The sequence below is a fragment of the Gymnoscopelus braueri genome (genome assembly GCF_963280865.1).
Source record: "Gymnoscopelus braueri genome assembly, chromosome: 17".
NCBI classification, from domain to species: Eukaryota; Metazoa; Chordata; class Actinopteri; order Myctophiformes; family Myctophidae; genus Gymnoscopelus; species Gymnoscopelus braueri.
In genome coordinates, this window is record NC_137617.1 from 25,620,564 (window position 1) to 25,641,754 (window position 21,191).

Below are 21,191 nucleotides of genomic sequence, written 5' to 3' on the forward strand. Positions count from 1 at the left end.
CACGTATGTTTTATATTTCAAATGTTATCCTGAATGTTTATGGAAATCAATGGTGGTCGAATTGGGCTGAAACCTTGTCCAACATGGAGTCATAATGTCATAGATACGTCGGAGACAATATTCTAGGTGGTGATGGTTATATTTTAATATATCAGTATGAGAAGTACGTTAGACACACAGTCTGACACAGATCGGTGGTAAGGTAGTTCTGCCAGCAGGCACTTTCGTCCTTGGAGAACTTTGTTTGTTTCAGCAAAGAAGTTTGAGTTTGTTTGGCGTTATGCTGCAGGCTTAACAGCAGTGGTTCTCAAACTTTTTAATTTCAAGGATATATAATTTAATAATAGTAATTTAATTTCAAGGATATATAACTCTTTGAGAGTGTACACATTTGTACACTCTCAGATTTACAGACCTGTAAGGGCTCATTTGGACCCCCCCCAAGGAACCCTGATGGTCCCTGGACCTGAACCATTGCTTTACAGTATACTATTTGTTGCCATTTAAGCCACCAGGGTTTACGTTTTGAACAAAGTTAATCTGTGACAGACAGAGTAGGGAGGGGAATAATATGTAATTGATTAATAATTGATAAAATAACATACCACCAAAGCGGCATTCAGCACTATCATTAATTCCGTCCATGCCATGTTCATGTTTTACTGCTATAATATTGATAACTTGGTTGTTCACAAAAACACGGCATCCATTACGCAACATGTCTGATCATAAATTAAGCGTGGGCGCTGTCCGTGAAACAGTTGGTGTGAATGAGTAATGGAATAGTGCACACAGGCACTGGTTCTCTTGGACCAATGCCAGGCCTTCACATCACTGCTGCTGCTGACTGGGCTTCTATGATGACTCATTTGTTGACACAGTGTAAATAACAGCCCTTGCCCATGGATTGCCAGTGTATCATGTATACTGTATAACAGCCTTTTTAATAAAAAAGGTCATGACTCATGAAGTGTGTTGTAAAGTGAAAACAAATATAGTAAGTGAGAAAATGAGTGGGAGTGGGTTTGTCAGTTCATAAAACATCAGTTCATATAAGTGTGTTGATACATGTTTGTGGTTGAAATGCATGTTTGATGCTACATATTGTGTGTCCATGGGCGTGTTTTGATTGATTGATTAAAAGGATAACACAAATTGTGTGTACAGCTTTCAGCTGTCTGTGCAGGTGTGTTGTAATACTAGCATTCATAGTGTGGCATTTGGGTGTGGCTGCCTGCAACAGTGTTTATAAGAATGAGTTCTCTCACCTCTCTGGCCCAATATTAAAATAATCTTACATTATTCTATATTATATTTTATATTTTGTAACCATTATTTGAAAGTAGTCATGGGAACAATAAAAAGACTGTGACAAAGTATACAAACGACAATTTTCTATACCGGAAGCAATGACATAAATACATTTTGTTATATTTCTTGTGTCAAATGATTGATTTCTTTAGTAAGTAGCCATGAAATAAGCAGGATAATAAGCAACAAAACGGTCATTATTTAGAAATAAACACCTACAGGGTGATTCAAGACCCCTCTGCGGTGTTCATTTCTCAATAATGACCGCCTTGCTGTTCATTATCCCTTACATAACTACCGTTTAAATATACGTGGGACAAAATCTGTGTCAGAATGTAAGCTGGTTCAACCATTGCTAACAGAGGAAAAACACTGTCCATGTCTCTCTATTTTGCAACGCTGGTTTCTATTTAAAACCCATGTTGAATTCTGTCATTGTACATTGTACATTGCACAGTGGATTAGCCCAAAACCGTGAGATGATAAGTTACTGAATGTTGCATTTGTAGCATAAAAGACAGAAATGTAAAATGCAAAACAGGATATCCAAAAGAGAGGATTGGTGCAAACATAAAAGAGAGAGAAATTAGGAGGAGGCAGTAACAGGAGACAGGATTTGACACATCTGCCAATTTAATTCTTATCAATCAAATACCTCCGTTGGTAAGTCTATGCGTATGTGCGTGTGTGCGTGTGCGTGTGTGTGTGTGTGTGTGCGCGCGCGTGGAGTTCCAGACCGATACAGGATTGTAGGACGCTATAGATGGACAGTAGAGATGTGCTGATCCCGGATAATGCGAATATCCGCAAGGCGGGCGAATTTGGGTCATACAAATTTACATATTAATTGATAGTGAGCGGGCGAGTGAAATAATGCATAACGAGGAAAATATAAATTTGTGTCTCTTCCTTTTCTGTGAATTCCAAGATCACCAGCTTTTTTATGCTCATCCGCTGTCCTGTCAACATTACGTCTACAACAGGGGAGGCTTATTACAGTGTGTAATGCGAGCGAGGCACAGCAGCATAACATCCCACAGATGTCATGTCCATCTCATGCTCTGTGCAGGAGAGCGCACAGTGTGCAAAGTGCAAGAGAGGCACAACAACGTAACTTAATTGATTCTTTCAATCTCCCTCCTGCTCCCCGCCGACAGAATCGGTCATGATCTAATGTTAATTAATGTTCTATGTTCATCTGCATATGAAAAGTACACACAGGTTCATACTGTACAGTGAAATTGTTTGGAGTAGGAAGCAGTCCTAATCCACTCACCAGAAGAGATGATCACTAAATAAATCAGGTTTCGGATAAAATGCTGTCAGCTTTATCATGATTTACCCCTCTTCCATCCCCAACCAAGCATAACACAAACATAATTTGTTCCCGGGAGATTTAGGCTACTTTTGCCAGATTTGTCCATGGCGTTTGCAAATGGAGAGTTGGGAGCGAAGCTTCCCTTGGGTCAATTTGGTATTTGTATACTCTCACATTTACGTTCGAGAAAGCAGCCTACTGTGCAAAAACGGATGTTTGCATTTAATTGCTATACAGTATCTATATCTCAGAGGAAACATTTATTTGGGCGGATTATAAATTTGTACGTGCAAATTCAGGTGATGTCAGAGCCAATCCATGCATCTATGGACAGTGTAGGGCGTGGGGTGGAGGCAGGAGGAGAATGAAGGGAGTAGGCTAGTCCTGCGGGGTGACACTCTCGTGATTTTAACTGGAAGGCCTTGGAGATGGAAAGATGTAGAGATGGTCCATCTCCATATCCCCATAAGGGATACCGGCATCGCTGTGGATATGGAGGTGTTGCTAAGATACAAGATGGAAGGTGATTGCACAAAATCATTAGTCTGCCATGAGGAAATCCTCAGTTTGCTGAGAGAGAGAGAGAGAGAGAGAGAGAGAGAGAGAGAGAGAGAGAGAGAGAGAGAGAGAGAGAGAGAGAGAGAGAGAGAGAGAAGAGAGAGAGAGAGAGAGAGAGAGAGAGAGAGAGAGAGAGAGAGAGAGAGAGAGAGAGAGAGAGAGAGAGAGAGAGAGAGAGAGAGAGAGAGGATTAAAGTTTATTAATCTACAAGCTTACAACGCGTTGTAAACTCCTGTGTATCCATGTATTGTGTTTTTTCTCTCTCCCAATTCTCTGGCTGGTATGGTAAAAAATAACACTGAATTTAATATAGGGGCTCTGTTCTGTCACTGCACACAATTCCGAGACTGAATGCAGTAAATATAGTAGAAAAGTATAATTGAAAAGTGTTACATTGTTTTAGATAGAGGAACAGAGCCACAAAATTGGGTATCACTTTCTCAGATTGACCCAACTGCAGCTTTTTGAATTCCGTTTTTCTGAAAACTGAAGGTTAATACTTTACCCAACAAATGAGTAAGGGCGCGCTCCCACCAAGAGTTGGCTGGCCGCTGTTAAACGCAGGTTGTGCGCTGCCACAGTTTTTTGCAGCCAGCGGATTCTAAAAAACGGGAGTGTCGCGCCTGTCACTCACTTTCAGGAGCCTCCCCGTAGCCCGCACCGCCTGTGCCTGCTGCCTTGAGCACCATGTTGCTTCCTGAGTCTTGAGACGGTCCGCCTTCGACTCACCCGATTGGACAGAGGGAGAAAATCAGCGCCTGCCTCCAGCAGTTTTATGCTTAGTCGCGGAGAGCAGATAAACGCAAGGTCTGCGCGACTAGCGGAAAAATCTGCTCTTGCGTGAATCAACGCATTTGCATTGACAATGCATTGGCAGATTCTGCAAACAGCGGCCAGCCAACTCTTGGTGGGAGCGTGCCCTAATGGTGGATTTGCTCCACCACTTTTACTTTGAATCATAAAATAATGGAAAAAACATTGATTTGGATTTTTGTTGTGGCAATTCCTATTTTAATTCCTGGAACTAAATGTGAGGAAAAACTAGTATTATTTTAACTCAATTTAGTGGTTAATTTATTTTTATTTGAAGTTGACATGACTGAGAAAAAGACTGATCTTTTAACTTTACTGCACGTTCGTATGATAGATGGACTTGCATAATCAATGAGTTATCGACATGATTTAACAACATTGCAGATTTAACATGATTTAGCAACAGTGGGGAGTCTAATGGAGGACAAAGCCTGCCTTTATTATTTTAATAATGACATGTCGTTTTCAGCTCTGACTTTTAGGTAAATGATAGATATGCACTGCACATAACACTCATTTTGACCAACATCTGATTGCGTGTGTTGTTCTCGAGCTCTCCTGCAAAGTGCACTGCATCACATTTGGCTACAAAAGGGTTGGATCCAACATGCTTTATGTGGGAAAATGGCCACGCTCTGTATTTCAACCGTTCTTCCCCCTCTCGTTTCCTCATCCAATCACAGAGAGAGATGGTGTACGCACCTCAAGACTCCCCGTCCAATCGGCGCCTCAGCAACCCGCCCATGTCCTCCCAGCACTCCGTCTCCTCTGCTTCGCCCCCGCAGGGCTCGCCTTCCCGGACCCGCCTCCTTTACGGCGGAGGGCGACCCTCCTCCTACGCCGGTCCCCCGCATCACCCGCACCACACCCACTCCCTGCCCCACCCACACTCTCACCACTCCTCCCCGCATCACCAGCAGCCGCTACACCAGCCCCACCACGCCCAGCCTGCCTTCTGCGCCTCCCCCAGCGCCATCCTGGAGCGCCGGGATGTGAAGCCCGACGAGGAGGTGGGCGGCTCTAGGAGCGTGGTGCTGCTACGCGGGGACGACCGCGGGGGAGGGGCGATCTATGCCGACCCCTACAGCCTGGGCCCAGACCCGAGCCGGCTGAGCATGGCCGGGGGTCCGCACTCCCCTCTCCCAGCCAGAGCGGACCCCTATGGGTCCCTGTACCGCCGCGGAGGGGGAGGGGGAGGAGGCGCCGGGTCGGTGCGTTCCCTCACCTCGTACTCGGCAGCCGCTCTGCAGGGAGAGCTGATGGACAGTGGAGCCCTCTACAGACAAGGAGGACCGCTATACAACGACACCTACACTGCCTCCATGTTGGCCATGGGGCTGCGCGTGCCACCGCATTCGTCCCCGCAGAAGATCCCTGACATGAGGGACTCGTACTCGGGCACCATGCCTGGCCGGGGGTCCCCGGGAAGGCAGAGTTTGCGTAGGGACTCTGTGACCTCCTCTGTGTTCGGGGACAGTCCCAAAGCCAGGGCACAGAGCTCCGGGTTGGGCCTGGGCTCTGAGCAGCTGTGCCTGATGGCCGGTCCCGGAGGGGAGCTTGGGAACACCGGAGCCTTCGGTTCTCCTCTGCTCGGGAATGAGACTGAGACCAGGTAGGACAAAGCCCTCAGGGACAGCATTTATACTGTCCTTTATGTGTTATACTTTATAGTGTCCTTAATGCGCTCTATTTTATAGTGTCCTTAATGCACTATATATATTTTATAGTGTCCTTAATGTGCTATATTTAGTGAATGTGGGCTATTTTCTCTCTAGATTCACTGAGCAGAGTCTGCGGAATTACTGTTAAAAGCAATTGAGAGAACACAATTTGGGAACATGTGTGTCGATAAAACATGGTGAAGTTTAGAATGATCATTTATAATATGAATAGATATAGTAGATATAGTAAACAGTATATATGACTGTATTTAAATGCAGTATCTGTATCAGTATCTAAGTCAATAATAATTGATAGCTACAGCCCTACAGTGCTCTGCATTGTGTTGGTGTGTGTGTTAAGGGAGCGCATGGAAGCCATGGAGAAGCAGATAGCCAGCCTGACAGGACTGCTGCAGAGTGTGCTGAGCAGGGGTCCTGACGCAGACAGCCCGTAAGTAGACGCACGCACGCTACGCTACGCACGCTACGCACGCTACGCTACGCACGCTACGCACGCACGCACGCACGCACGCATACACTCATTTGAATTACTACAAGGTTATCAACATTTTATGACAGCGATATTATGAATGCCATAATTTTTCTTATATTGTGTGGAAAAAATCTGAATGCAAACGTGTCACTTGTGAGCTTGTAGATCCACTATTTCCGTTGCATGTCACCAGCGTGAAACTAAGGGCCCTATCTTGCGTGCCGCCTTACCCCTTATCCCTATTTTTTTTGCCATTTTTTACTATTTTGAGAAACATTTTTAAATAGTTCAAAAAGCCTATCTACAAGCCCATTATATATATATATATTTTTTACCATAAAACAACCATTTCTCTTGTGAGGACAAGGAAAACGGTCCTCACAATGTCTATTTCTCAAAATCTACTATATTATTGTGAACATTTGGCCCTCACAAGTATTAATACAAGTACACACACACACACACACACACACACACACACACACACACACACACACACACACACACACACACACACACACACACACGCACAGCAGAGAAAGACACACATCCCTAGACACACACCATACTGAGCGCACTGTGCAGACGCAATCATTTTGATATTCCTTTGTGTACACATTTTGTACATGCAGGAATGAATGATCGACCACATTAAATATGCAACACTGTCAAGTCACAAATGCACACACACACACACACACACACACACACACACACACACACACACACACACACACACACACACACACACACACACACACACACACAAAATCATGTGCACAGTCATGCATGTGTAAATGCACCACAACACATATGCACACACACTTGTTCAGGTTCATGCATGTATTATCACGTGCACACACACACACACACACACACACACACACACACACACACACACACCCACGCACACACACACACACACACACACACACACACACACACACACACACACACACACACACACACCCCCCCCACACACACACACACACACACACACACACACACACACACACACACACACACACACACACACACACACACACACACACACACACACACATACACATACACACTCAGGGCAGTAAATACAACTTTACGCAGAATGTGCACACCATACACACAAACATCAATAGCCGTTGGCTAGCTAAGCAGGCACAGTATGCTATCTCTAAATGCTTTAACTGTGTCTCTTCTTGTAGAGAGAAGATTGAGTCAGCCAGCGACTGCTCAGGAACTGACAGTAAGTGTGTGTGTGTGTGTGTGTGTGTGGTGGGGGGGGGGGGGTATTATATTTTCTGTCACTGCCTCCCACTGCTGTCTGTTTGATATTCATGCAAATTATCTCTCCTCCCAAGAGCACAGTCCATTGCTTAAGCGCTGCAATTTATTTTATTTTTTGCATAGTAATGATTAAAGTGCCAGTTTTTTTTTTCTCTTTAAGTGATGAACGTGCCTCACTTTTGCAAAAACCTCACACTGTTGTGCGTTGGCTTCTTACTGCTGCTGTGTTAACATGCTGCCCATGCCTCTTGTTTTAGCTGGACGCTCTAAAAAAAAGAAAGGTAGCTATGTGTCTCCAAGTCTCTGGTATCTGCTCTTACGTTTTGTTCATTTACCCCCTGCCCCTGCACACCACCACCATCCTATCTGTGTGCGTTTTCCCTTCAGATCCCCCTTGTTTTGTGTCTTTTAAGTCTGTCAGAAAACTGTTGAAAAAGAATGATTTTTTGCCTTTTAAGTGTGTGGATTCTTGAGAATGAAGCATACTTTCCAAATGTATGATGCTGCAATACATTCTATATACTGTGACTGTACACAGATTTTGCTCTCTGTTGTGACGTCATATCATCTTATTCCTCAGTTTCATCAAATCACAATGATGAAACAACACATTTTCCTCAACTAGTCACAGCAGCATTGACTCATGCTGAGATCTGCCATCGGTGTTTTCTTTCTTTTTTGTTTGCTCGCAGCTGAGATCAGGACATTCCCTGTATTCACCAAAACCGGTGAGGCAGCAGAAAGACATTTGGCTAAGGATGACTGCAGGGTTTCACAGAGGTGCTGCCTGCTGCGACTGTCGCATGCCCTTTCTTTATAAATTAGCCACAGTCTCCCACTATCTCCCTCACCTGGTCAGCGTACTTTTGACCTTTACCTTCAAGTGGATAATCTGCATCAACCACAGGGATCTTCTAAGCGTATGGGACGTTGGTAGAGTAGCCATATCTAAAAAAAAAGGATCTATTTTAATCTCCATTTCACTGAGGATTTAATGAATAGTTGGATATTGTACCTGGGCGCTGCAAGGATAAAGTTCCAGCCCACCACCTTATAGAGTGACTGGTGACCACATTTCTCCACTGATACACATGGTTGTCTACACCTCCCACATGACCATCTGTAGGCGTTGGCAGTGACCGAGACTATTGGGGGGGGGGGGGGGGATTAGCAATGGGGTGGGAGGTGGGTGTTTAAATAAACACCACTTAAAGTCTGGTGTCCCTATTTTGGGCAAGTAATTATGTGCAAAATTATTATTATTATTTGGAATTAAAAAAAATAAAACACTTTTTTCAAGATCAGATATTTAGCAGAAGTATAAAATAGGACTTAAGTTTTTGGTAGTACTAACAAAAACCCCAAACATTATGAAGGTCTGCGTGAAAAGTGAAAGCATTCTACCAAAGTGAAATGTCTTTACACTACTGTCAGCATTCAATCAAATGAGGATAGTTGCTTTCTGCAGGTAAGGAGTGCTACTTTACTGCACATCTACTTTCTGGTTTAAGGTTGGGGCAGGATTGTCCTTGATGAAACTTACATGACCTTACATGAACTCTAGCATTCCTATTCTGGGCATGTCATAGGTAGGCGAACATTCAGGGAAAGAGCAGATCTACAAGCTCACAACACGTCACAAGGCGACAAGTTGTGAGATTATACTGTAGATCAGCAATTTTTTAGATTTGGTGTAGAGGGAAAAAAGGAGAGGACCAAGTGTAACGAAATAGATAAGGATTAAGTGGGTACTTGCGACACAATCCAGAAGAGCACTATCTGTTATTGATTGACTGTAAGTATCTGTCCCTCTGTCTTGTTATGCATGACATGCGTGACTCGACACCCTTATTATTACTATCACCAAGTGTTGCATTCGTTTTCATATCCAATGTCAATCCTGTTTTAAATATACCAATGCTCTCTGGGGACACTCTGTTGTTAGATGCTGGATTTCAACCGGAATACAGCTTTTCTTTGACTTCAGGCTGTGTTTATCCCGGAAGCCTTGCCATGCTGTTTTTCATTGTTCAGCCCTATGTGTGTAAGGCTGTAGTCGCTTCTCCTGACTTAAAGATAGAACTTGTCCTGGATTGCTGACGTTAAATTAGTTATAGTGAGCTAAAATAATAAAATAATAAACGGGCGGCAACACTCCCTTTATAAATAAAAGTGAGTGCACTGCAAAAAAGAAGAAAAACAAACCAACATTTGTGGCACATTTGTGCTGAATCTTATTTCTTCTTATCTTTTTTTGCACTTTTTCTATAATTATTTTTTTCTATAAGACATAGGTCTATGGCGAGACTGGACTAATTTTGTTCAGTTCTTTGGGACAACTTCAATCAATTACAGTGTGGCACCGACTGACCCAACTCAAAACAAAACAAAACAAAACAACTGGTAGAAAAGCCAGCGAACCGATATCCTGCTTTCTGACTCTGCAGCCCTGACACCATCTGCTCCCCTGGCCCTGATGCCACCCCCACCCTCAGGAGCCAACCAGACGGTCACGGTGTCCCGTCCCCAGATGCAGCAACATCTTCAGAGCCTCCAGCAGAACACCAATGCACTGCGCAAACAGCTCTCACAGCTGCGCAACATGCAGGTGTGTGTAGATTATGCAGCAATGAGTCTGTGGAAGATGGTTGCCTTTTGGCATTCTATGTAAATATATTTTTTACATGGATATTGTTTTTAAATACTTGACTGTATTTAACCCATTCGATCCGGGGAACGCATGTCGTGTCATTTTAGATTTCTTTGGCTATTCAAAAATAGCAAATATACAAGCTTGTAGATCTGCTAATTTTTTTTTTAATCGTGAAAAGTTTTGCAAATCTTTAAATATATATTTTTTAAAGCGAACATTTGTAAAATATTTTGTTCCAGGGACCCCCCCAGAAGCAAAGATTTGAGTTACAAATAAAAAATATACATATATATGTATACTCAAAGATTTGCACACATTTTCACGATTTTTCAAAAATAGTAGATCTACAAGCTTGTATATCTGCTATTTTTGAATAGCCAAAGAAATCTAAAATGACAGATGCATCCCTGGACTGAATGGGTTAACAGTATTTAAATGCAGTATCTGTATCAGTATATAAATAAATACTGTTACACATGAATCGTTTATTGAATTTTCATATAGTTTCGAAAAAGTTATATTGAAGAACTCATTAAGTTGCACAGCCCTCGTGCGTGCGTGCGTGCGTGCGTGCGTGCGTGCGTGCGTGCGTGCGTGCGTGCGTGCGTGCATACACACACTGAAGTATCACACACTAACATTGACCTGGTCTCTGGTCATCAGCTGGAGAACCAGGACTCTGTGCTGTCCCTGCTGAGGCAGACGGAGTCGGAGCTCAGCCTGATGATGCTCGACGCCACTCGCACCCAGGAGGATCCTCTCCAGAGGCAACGCCTCCTGGTGGAGGAGGAGAGACTCAAGTACCTCAACCAAGAGGAGCTACTCATCCAGCAGCTGCAGTGAGTTCAAAAGCTAAAATCACCATCGCCAAATACAAAGGCATCATAAAGGGATCAGAACTTAACTTACTGTAATGGATTTGCTTTCTTTCAGTGACCTGGAGAGGTCTGTGGAGGAGCTACAGAGGAACTCATCGATCAACCATGGCCTGGTCACCGAGCAGGATGTGGAGCAGAAGACCAAGGAGCTGAGGATGCTGGGAGAGACCCTCAGCGATCTTAAGAGTAGGTACTTTGGTCACTGGAAAAAGCTTGTCAGTTCTGTTTGCATCTGTTACGTTTGTTGTTGTTCGTACCCCCCTCCCCCCCATAGACACACATCCTATGTGTATCTAGATACACATGTATTTTAGATAACAACCTTTCCGGTGATAAAATGGCATAAAAGTAATCAAGAAAGTCAACCAAAGAACAAGATTTTTGGGCAGGATCTCCTCGTTGGTCAGTAGGAATGCAGTGCACTGAGGACACTAGCTGGAGCACTCATCCAATGTCATTTTGACTATGCATGCACCTCATGGTACTCTAGCTGCTAGCACCTCAAAGGCACTCAAATCAAAAACTACAGACCTCTAAAAAAGTACTTGTCAGACAGACTACTACTAGACTTCACACCTACAGTATGACTCACCTAACCCCTGCTCATTATGCTAGGGTGGGATGGCTCAGGGTAGAGGACAGAGTACAGCAACTTGCAATGGGCCTGGTTTTAAAGATACTCAAGGGAACAGTGCCCATGTACCTGTCTTACTACTTCAAAAGAGTGAATAACGCCCACAGGAACAACATCAGAGGGAGCTCCTCTGATCTCATTTCCCCCCAGATTAGGCACAATGGAAACAAGCCCTCTGGCTATTTGTGTTATCCTTTTAGCATTATTGTATAACTGTACATCTGTACTTTTTGCAAACTGTTAAAGTATTCAAACAATCAATCCTCTACCTATGCATTACATCAGAGAGGTCAGAGCACAGGGTCAACCAAAGTGTTGCATCCCTGGAGCAACACTGCGCAGTGCCTTGCTCAAGCAGTGTTGCTGTAGCAGGAATACTGAACATCTTCCGTGTAGGAGATCAAACTAGCTACCTTTTGATTTACTGGCCGACCTCCCTCATGTCAAAGTAAAATACTAAATTAATTCAAATGAATGCTTTGACGTGCTGTAGAGGGGTTGAGGCTTCAGTTTTATTCATCATCGGAGGATGTTGCAGATCTCGGGTTGTTCCCAGTGCGATTACTGCGATAAAATGTAATAAATATTCATGAATTTCCGATGACTTTGATTCATATTCATAAAATGTTAGCACTTTGGCTGTCTCGTCACTTTGGCCTGTAATTGTCCTCCCTCGAATATTATGAATATTTATATTTAGTACATTAGCTGACCTTGTAGTGTCTCACATTATAATCTTATTTGGATTTCCAGGCGGACTAATCTGTTCTCAGTGCCAGCTACGCAGACACAGCTGTGAATGCAGTTGTGTTGTGTATGGCAGCGTGACACAGAAATCTGGTTATCCTTCGCTCCGGGTACCAGCCCCAGGGGGTCTGCGGTTGACAAAGGCTACACCTGGGCACGGCAGGGGGTTGTGGGGTGTGGTGACAATACACACACACAAACAAATGCTTGTTACGTGTTTTACAAGCAAGCAGATCGTGCCCATAATAAACGCTGCCTTCGGAATAACAATAAAGCCTCTAAAGCAGCAAAATAATACATTATTATACACTCACTCGTTCATTACGTTCACTCATACATAAACATGCATACACAATACAGACACATGCATCCTTTAATATATATATTTTTTTTTTACAACTTTATTTTTCGTTTTTCAGATTTATCATGGGGGCAGCAATCGACAGTGCTGTCCCCAATCATCTCCTCAATCCACAGGAAGAAGGAAGGTGGTGTTATAGATTTCCAAGTTAGTAAGAATGAGATGACGAATTACAAGTGAAGCAAAGGCTATAGCGATTGACTGATGTTTTGTAGGCTTATGTTCAGTACCCCGAAGATGGCAGTATATGGATTGGGATTAATTGCCGTGTTGAAAATAATGTGAGAATGTTTTTAAAAATTGGTTCCAGTTGTCTGTTAAAGATTGGCAGGACCAAATCATATGTCCCACAGTTGCGGGGCTGTGGCTACATCTTGGGCACTTGGGGTCTATGTTTGGATACATTTCAGCCTGTTTGTCCTTTGAATAGTGTAAACGATGCAATACTTTAAACTGAATAAGCCCATGTCTAATACAAAATGATGACGTGTGGATACGCTCAATACTAGTTCCAGATGGCACCTGGTATCTCTTTACCTATGTCCTGCTCCCATGCCAACTTTGCATCTGCCCAGGATAGAGGGTTCAGGTTTGGGATGGAATTATATAATCTTCAGATGGTGCCTTTCTGAGAAGGATTCAGAATTAAGCATTCTTCGATCTTTGACTTAGACGAAAGATGTGGAAATGAGGGGAAGTGCTGTTTTGCAAAGCTACGAATTTGAAGATATATTTAAAAAAATCCTTTTCTATTTGCGTCAATACCTTGACGTTCCCGCTGCTCTGTATATCTGTCTGTCTGTATCTTTCCCTCTCTCTTAGATAGAGCTATACATCCTTTCCCAGTATGTCAGGAAAATCTAATTTCTTCAATGAAATATACAACAGTAGCTGCACCGTGTCATCCTGTTTTAGCCTCCTGCGCTATAATCTCCCTCCCTTTCTCCCCTCCATCTGTTTATATCTCATCATCTCAACTCTGAACTGCAGCGTCATATCTGTGTCAGTACATCTGTCTGTCTTCCTGTCTCTTTGTTTCCACTTCCCTCACTGTCCACGACTGTCTCTGCCGCCCCCCCCCCCCCCCCCTCGTTCTCTTTGCTTCCCTCTCTCTTTCTCTCCCTCCCTCTTTGACATTTTCTCTACCCTCAACAGGCCAGTTTCCCAGCCTGCAGAGCAAGATGCGGGTGGTGCTGAGGGTGGAGGTTGAGGCTGTTAAGTTCCTGAAGGACGGGCCCCACCGTCTGGACGCCCTGCTCAAGCGCTGTAACACAATGACTGACGCGCTCACCTCACTGCGCAGGTATACACACCAAATGCTCCCTTTGTTACACCCCAGTTATCTCCAGCATTTGTACGGTACATTTGCTGAAAATCTTGTGTTTAAACATTTCTCATGTGAGCACTCCGTCTAGTGTTACATTTGAATCAGATGAAATATTAGATTACCTATCTCAAGCCAGTTTCAAGTCACAAGCTGATTTTCTTTAGCCTGGAAACCAAACGAATCTGCCAGGGTAAAAAAAGAAAGAAAAGCCCTCGGTAGATTAGTCTGGCCTCGCTCTGTTGTGATTGGATTTCGCTGCCCCCGAAGTTGTGCGGCACCAATCAGGGCCCAGTATGCAAATATGGGGTGGGTTTATTGCCAGAGCCTTTTTTTTTATCCGACCCTTGGAAATGCAGGTTCCACACACAGAGATTCCAGACTAATATCTATGCCGTGATATTAGTCTGGCCATGACAGGATAGATTTTCATACCGTACTGAAAGTAGCTGAATCTAATGGCAACCTCAAAAATATATGCTTTGGAAAATGGTTGGCAGTAATGTCAAGTATACCGTTAGTCTTAGCAAGGGGGGCTCAACATGCCAGACCACCGGTGTGGTCCATTAAGCTTTTTAGCCTTACGGCATCAGGCTGTGTGTAGACTGCCCCAACGCTCCTGATTTCGTGTATAGAGGGGCGGGTGTATAGAGCCGGCGATAGATTGCGCCTGATCCCATTGGTTCACGATCTGTCCGTCAACCCCTGCCCCGTTAACACAACATTACGAGCGACGCCCACTGCACTCTGGTTGGTTGGGAAGTGAAACACTTCCTCATACCGAGTACACCGACGCGCTGGGCCAGGCTTTTATTTTTTAGCAAAACTAAACAATAAAAGCCTGGAGATCGAGGCTAGGCTGTGTGAATACAGATCATTATTAGAAATCAATCCCACCTACCACACTGTGCTGTTGGATTATGAGATAAGTCCCACTTTAGGTTGCACAAGTGGGAGGCCTGTTTCCATCAGCATGATTTACGCTGAGTTCAAACAAAACAAAACAGCACACAACTTTAAAAGCCGAGCCTACAGTACATGTATATCTGTAGGAATGAGGTCAATTTACAGGTGCACTTACAGGTGCACGGTGCTAAGCCGTACATCGTAGTACGAAAAAAAGACAAAAAAAGCATGAAATCCAAATGAAGTAATGAACGTAAGGTGTATGTTCAACTCCAATTCATGTTCAGTCATCCCATAGCAAGCGAGTACTGTTGTACTTTTTTTTCAGAGCAGTCTCCTCTAACACTCTCGAGTACCCTTCATGTTGTCCTGTTATGTCGTCAGTGTATTTTTTACCCCCTGTATGTACAGACAATTCACCGAGGGCATGCGAAAGGGCCCAGAGGACCTCCCCAGCCAGCCAGCGAAGAGGACCGAGGACCTAGATATCCTTAACAGTCCACCCCTCAATCTCGCCGACCTGAGCGTCGCTGCCGGCCTGGCCAACTGGATGCCTGGGTCTGGCATCATTGATGCAGACACCTTGGGTCCCGAGCAGGATATCCAATCCTCCTTCAGGACTCGGATGCTGGACGAACTACCAAGTCGCCGTCCCGCTGACAAGTCTGTGTCAGCCGAAGTCAGACTGGTAATTTGTACGACTTCATGTGGTGTCTTTTATACTTTTGTCATTTTTACAGTTAGTGTAAATTGTTTTGCTATTCTTAGCTTTTTATCTTGTGGCATTTACTGTTTTAACTTTTTGTGTTCCTTCCATGGTACATGGGTGTTTCTGAGTGTGCATTCATGCATATGTTTTTACAAAAGTCAAAATGATCATGCATGTTAGGGGTGTTTTTGTGTTGCTGATCCGAGGCTCATTGCACATTATTCAACATCTGATGTAAATATGTGCGACTTAGCAGATGTCTCCTTTCAATCTGCTTTCACAGATGCGTCTGCATGTAGTTAAGGATCTCATTCAGACCCTGTGCACACACACTAGCTAGAGTTATCCCTGCGTTTGCCATGCGGCCTGGCACAGCGTGTGCACATAATGTGTGAGTTAGGTCTGCATCTGTACAACTCAATTTCAACCAATTTCATTTCCGCACGAATGTACAGGCATGTCTGCGACTGCGAGCCACATAAATGTGCACGTACATTTCAGTGGGAATGGGTCGGTGTCAGCTCTACATGTTCACATCCGTCATTAGTGTCATAACTGACAGTCAATCGATATAAATGTCTTGTGCACGTATTTACTGTACTGTTCACTCCAGGCGGCGGAGCGCGACTGGGAAGAGAAGCGTGCCAGCCTGACCCAGTTCAGCGCCCAGGACATCAACCGGCTGCTGGAGGAGACGCAGGCCGAGCTGATGAAGGCCATCCCGGATCTAGATTTTGCTGCCAAGCACATAAACAAGCCAGCGGTGCCCCCCAAACCCCAGAAGACCACCCCTATCGCCGGCACCACGCCCTCCTCTCCTGCCACTGGGACAGCAGTTGGAGCAGCGGCCACAACCGCCACTACCACCGCCACAAGTGGTATTACTAGTAACACCAGTGGGGACCAACACCCAGGCAAGGTACAGATGGCCGCCCAGAAGCTGAACAGCCTGGAGGGCACTGGCTCGCGTCGCGGGTCGGGTGAGTTGCGTTGCTTTGTTTAAATACGCAGCAGATTGTGTTCATTCCAAGCGATGATTTATCAGTGATTGTTTTGAGCTGCCTATTATTTTCAGTTGGCAAGTATTGATTTGAGAGTTACAATGTGGAACAGGTGTTCAGAAAGCAGGTTCACAGGTCTTAGATGACCTCTGAATGTAAGTTTCTCTGAAGGTATGGACTAACATTGACATGGGTCATGGGCATTTAGCACTGGCACACAGTGTAAATCTTTAAGGCGTGGCTCTGCGGGAGGCTAGCCGTCTATGAGAGGGTGTGTGTGTGTGTGTGTGTGTGTGTGTGTGTGTGTGTGTGTGTGTGTGTGTGTGTGTGTGTGTGTGTGTGTGTGTGTGTCTCCCCGGAGCTAATCTCACAAACCACTGGACCGATCACCACCAAACTTTGTTTGCACGCTGCCATTGTTTTCCCATTATGTTTTATATATCTTGAAATATTAAACTTTTTAAATTAACCCTGAGGATACTGCAGTGCACCCGCTATAAAGTGCACTGCCAGTGCTGAACGTTGCTCATTGTTGTATATTGTCCTGTTTATCAGTAGAGATTTTCTAAACTATCCCCGAGGATACTGCGGTATACCCAGTCTATAAAGTTCAGCCTCTATAAAGTCTTTAAGTGCACTGTTGAATGATGCTCATTGTTGTATATTCTCCTGTTTCTTGAAGAGAGTTTTTAAATTAGCCCTCAGGATACTGCGGCATACCCTCTATAACGTTTTTAAGTTGACTGTTGAACCATGCTCACATTTCTCAGTAGACATTTATACTATTGGTGATCACTTATGTTTGTGTTTTGTAACCACATAAATCCTAGCGTCCCTATTCTGTGGCGAACATTTGGCGAAAATAGCCGATCTACAAGGTCACAACACGTTGTGTTGAACGCATTGTGATCTTGTAGATTGGCTAAAGAGATTTGGTGTAGAAGGAAGAAAAGGAGGCGGCTAGTATAGACCCCTGGTGGGACTCAGGACAATGAAATATCTAGGGTTTAAGTGATTACGTTCTATTAATGAACACTTATTTCTATATTCTGTGTTTGTCATGTGTTTGTCATCACTACGGTAATGTCATTGTAGGACTTGTTAGTGATAATTACGGAGCAGCTGTTCAGTTTGCATCTGTCGTTGTTGCTGCATATTTCCAGCGGAGCTCACGGTGGCAAGATACCGCACAGAGAAGCCCTCCAAATCGCCACCGCCCCCACCTCCTCGCCGAAGCTTCCCGTCAGCTCATGGCCTGACTACCAACAGCACAGGAGTGGTCATCATGACCACCAAAAAGGTGGGATACTGACAGCTGTGTCAGTCGGGGGTTTCCTAAACTTTACTCAAGTTAGACAAAGTTGTGTGCCGGAGAAACATATTTTCTTAGGTAGAGCTGCTCTCCCTCCAAGCAAAGAATTAATCACCAATTAGAATGTTACCTGCCAAACCCAACATGCAAGGTGAAAGGTAACATATAGGTTACATAAGCATGATTTTGGGGCAACAGACTGAAGGGATTATTCCATCTCTGTTTTTCCTGTAGGCAGAGGAGGATGCTGACATGCCAAAAACCTTGGTGAAATTAAGGCGCACTCCCTCTGACACGCCGCGGCCTGCCTCCACGCCGCCTGTCATCGCAGCGTCGGCCATCAAAGACGAGGACGACGAAGAGAGGATCATTGCTGAGCTAGAGGTGTAGCATTCTACCCATTTTATGTGACCGTTAGTCTAAAATGCATATTGTTGGTTTTATATAGTAGTTATAGCAAATTTGCGATGAATGCATTGTGTCATGTCAAGATGATAATCTTTCTTTGCGGTACTCTCCCATGCAACAACCGGCTACCTCACAGATCTTTCAGAGAACCCCTGTAAAAGATTCCCTTTGTCATAGCCTGTTGAGCACCCTACCGAGGCCCACCCCTACCCCTCGTTGCGCCATTGGGTCTTTGAGAAGAAAGGTAAACGCTCCCACCACCTAACCCCTCTGCCTTTGCCACGCTTGTGGACTTTCTTAGATCTCTGTCCATTCCTGGCCTTGTGCCTTTCCTTTCGCCCCACTTTCTGCACGACAGTGAAACTCAAGAACCACTTCTGTGAGTGTCATGTTTCCATTCAGGACAGGTTGTAGCAGAAAAGAAGTACGCCTCTGAGAATCGAATACGAAAACCTTTATGTTGCAAGACTTGCAATATGTTTGTGATGGATTCAGTCACAAATAGTGTCAGTCAATGTTGGACGTCGAACTGAAATACAATGTTTATCCGTCATTTTATGGGGGACCTCATCAAATACTCCTGAGGATTCCTGAGGATGAGTAATACTGGTGCCTGTGGATTCGAGCTTAACAAACACAATTGCAGCAGAATAAATTAGTGCCTATTTATAGCACTTGGCTGACAACAAGATGACAATAAACATTTTAAAACATCAGTGCTCCATTGACCTTAATCTGAATGACAGGACATAATTCAGTTTACAGTTCATGGTTCATGAATGAAAGGACAGAGAACAGGGCAGTGCAAGGTGGGATATGGACTTCATGCATATCACATTTGATCATCAATGGCGAGGGTTAGAACCGTGAGATATAGTATGGTTGCAGGTACAGTATACACGAATCCACGGAGCGCTGCCCTGCGCGCAGCCATTGCTGCGGTGTCAACGCTACGCGGACGCGACACCGCAGCAATGGCCGCCTACAGGCAGCTACAGGCAGCTACAGGCAGCGCGTCTGTGGATTCGTCTATAGCAGCGCTACTCAACCCGCGGCCCGCGGGCCGCATGCGGCCCGATCGCAGCGTCTTGGCGGCCCCCTCATGGTCAAAAAAAAAAAAAAAAAACTTTTTTTTTTTTTTTTTTTTAAGCACAGGATAAAAATATACATTTCCGTTCAAATATATGGGTTGCTAAAACATTTTTCAAAAACAAACAGACGTATACATACAGGTGCGTCAATTGTTACAGGTATAATGTATAGTTTTATGCATTTCGGGTTTTTGGGGGGGTTTGACCCCCTAATTTTTCCGGCCGCACGGCTTTGCAGCGCGCCCAGGATAGGTGTCTGCCACTGGACATACACACAACACAAAATAAACTGGTACAGTGAAAAGAATATGATGTCAAAATGTACATTTTCTTGTGTGTTACAAAATCGAAAAATCCAAAATAGGACCGTCATTTTTATGGCGGCCCCTTGGACTTTTGGTAAACGCTACGCGGACGCGACACCGCAGCAATGGCCGCCTACAGGCAGCTACAGGCAGCGCGTCTGTGGATTCGTCTATAGACTAGAGGACATTGTACTCTGTGACCAGCGGTGCACAGATACAGTGCCATGAGTTATTCTGAACTTCCCTTTTTAACTTCACTAACAATTCCTCTCTACTTTGGTCTTATTTCTTCTGCTGATGGTTTCCTAAGAGTCTAATTCTTCTTGAAAGCTTTAAACACTTTACATGATAGATTATTATTATGTTTTATGTTTGAGACATTTGGCCTGGAACCTGGTTGGATTTTCCCAATTAACTAATGATTTAATACGCCATACTAAACTCACCATGACATGTTATGAATGGTCTGATTTGACATAAGTGTTTAAATAGCTTGAAACATGCCACATGCTGCTATGAGAGTCAGCTAATCTGGGCTAATCTCAGTAATTAATGAGAAGATGAGATGTATTATACAACCACTATGATTTGCTGCTCTGGGGACACATTTGCAAAAACAACTCCTAATGCTCAATTTCAAACCAGGTCTGAAAATCGTAGGTGGTTTTAGGTAATTATTTTTCTCACGTTTCCCACATCACTTGCAATTTAAAAAATTGCGTGGATGCAGTTGTTGATGTTGCAGCCGGAATAAAGGGCATGATTGCTGAAGGTGACAGCAGATGCCTACAGCAGTTAATGCAGGACGATATCGGCTGCTGAAATTGTTAAGTGGCATATGCTGAGTTCTCCCACACTGTAATATAGCTTTACATTATTTTGGCATTTTGTGCAATTCATGAATACTGTACCCAGTTGAAAAAACTGGCAAGAATACATTTAGATATACAGTTATATAAGATATCGCTGACACTTTCGTTACCATGAAATAGCTCTTTCAAATTCCATCAAGTCATCTCTGTTTTCTCAATCCCTCTACAGAGTGCCAGCAACTCCCCCGGCCCAGTCAAGGGACCCCAGCCCACTGTGGCAGCCAGGCTCAAACACCTCCAACAGGGCAGCCTGGAGAGACCTAAGAACCGCAAGCAGAGAGAGGATTTTCCCAAGATCCAGGGCCAGCAGCAGGTATTTCACTTCTAGAAGAGCCACTTCTGACGTGGGCACCCCGACCCGACGACATCCCCATGATGCACCTCTGTGGGACCAACTCCACAGGAGTCTCTTCAGAGGTTGGGACATAAATGGGGGTCAAGAAACGCGGTACAGAGCTAACAATATGAGCTCTTATACAAGAAGAGGCGGGGAGACGTCTGCAGTATCTTGTTGAACAGTCTCCTTGTTGATGGTGTGTTTCTGACTTTTG

The 21,191-nt window shown here is 44.3% G+C and overlaps 1 protein-coding gene across 1 annotated transcript in view; it reads left to right on the plus strand.

Annotated features, from left to right (window-relative positions):
• The window catches only part of LOC308104752 (SRC kinase signaling inhibitor 1-like), a gene marked incomplete at both ends in the record, with an annotated part of 56,255 nt that extends 35,287 nt beyond the window's left edge, over positions 1 to 20,968 (plus strand). The window contains 13 exons of the mRNA XM_080455260.1: positions 4,685 to 5,613; positions 6,024 to 6,113; positions 7,358 to 7,398; positions 7,697 to 7,720; positions 9,887 to 10,047; positions 10,756 to 10,931; positions 11,026 to 11,156; positions 13,868 to 14,015; positions 15,327 to 15,630; positions 16,265 to 16,631; positions 17,816 to 17,952; positions 18,199 to 18,348; positions 20,810 to 20,968. Of these exons, the coding sequence (XP_080311386.1) occupies positions 4,685 to 5,613; positions 6,024 to 6,113; positions 7,358 to 7,398; positions 7,697 to 7,720; positions 9,887 to 10,047; positions 10,756 to 10,931; positions 11,026 to 11,156; positions 13,868 to 14,015; positions 15,327 to 15,630; positions 16,265 to 16,631; positions 17,816 to 17,952; positions 18,199 to 18,348; positions 20,810 to 20,968 (2,817 nt within the window). The remainder of the gene's footprint in view (positions 1 to 4,684; positions 5,614 to 6,023; positions 6,114 to 7,357; positions 7,399 to 7,696; positions 7,721 to 9,886; positions 10,048 to 10,755; positions 10,932 to 11,025; positions 11,157 to 13,867; positions 14,016 to 15,326; positions 15,631 to 16,264; positions 16,632 to 17,815; positions 17,953 to 18,198; positions 18,349 to 20,809) is intronic.
• Between the last annotated feature and the right edge of the window lie 223 nt (positions 20,969 to 21,191).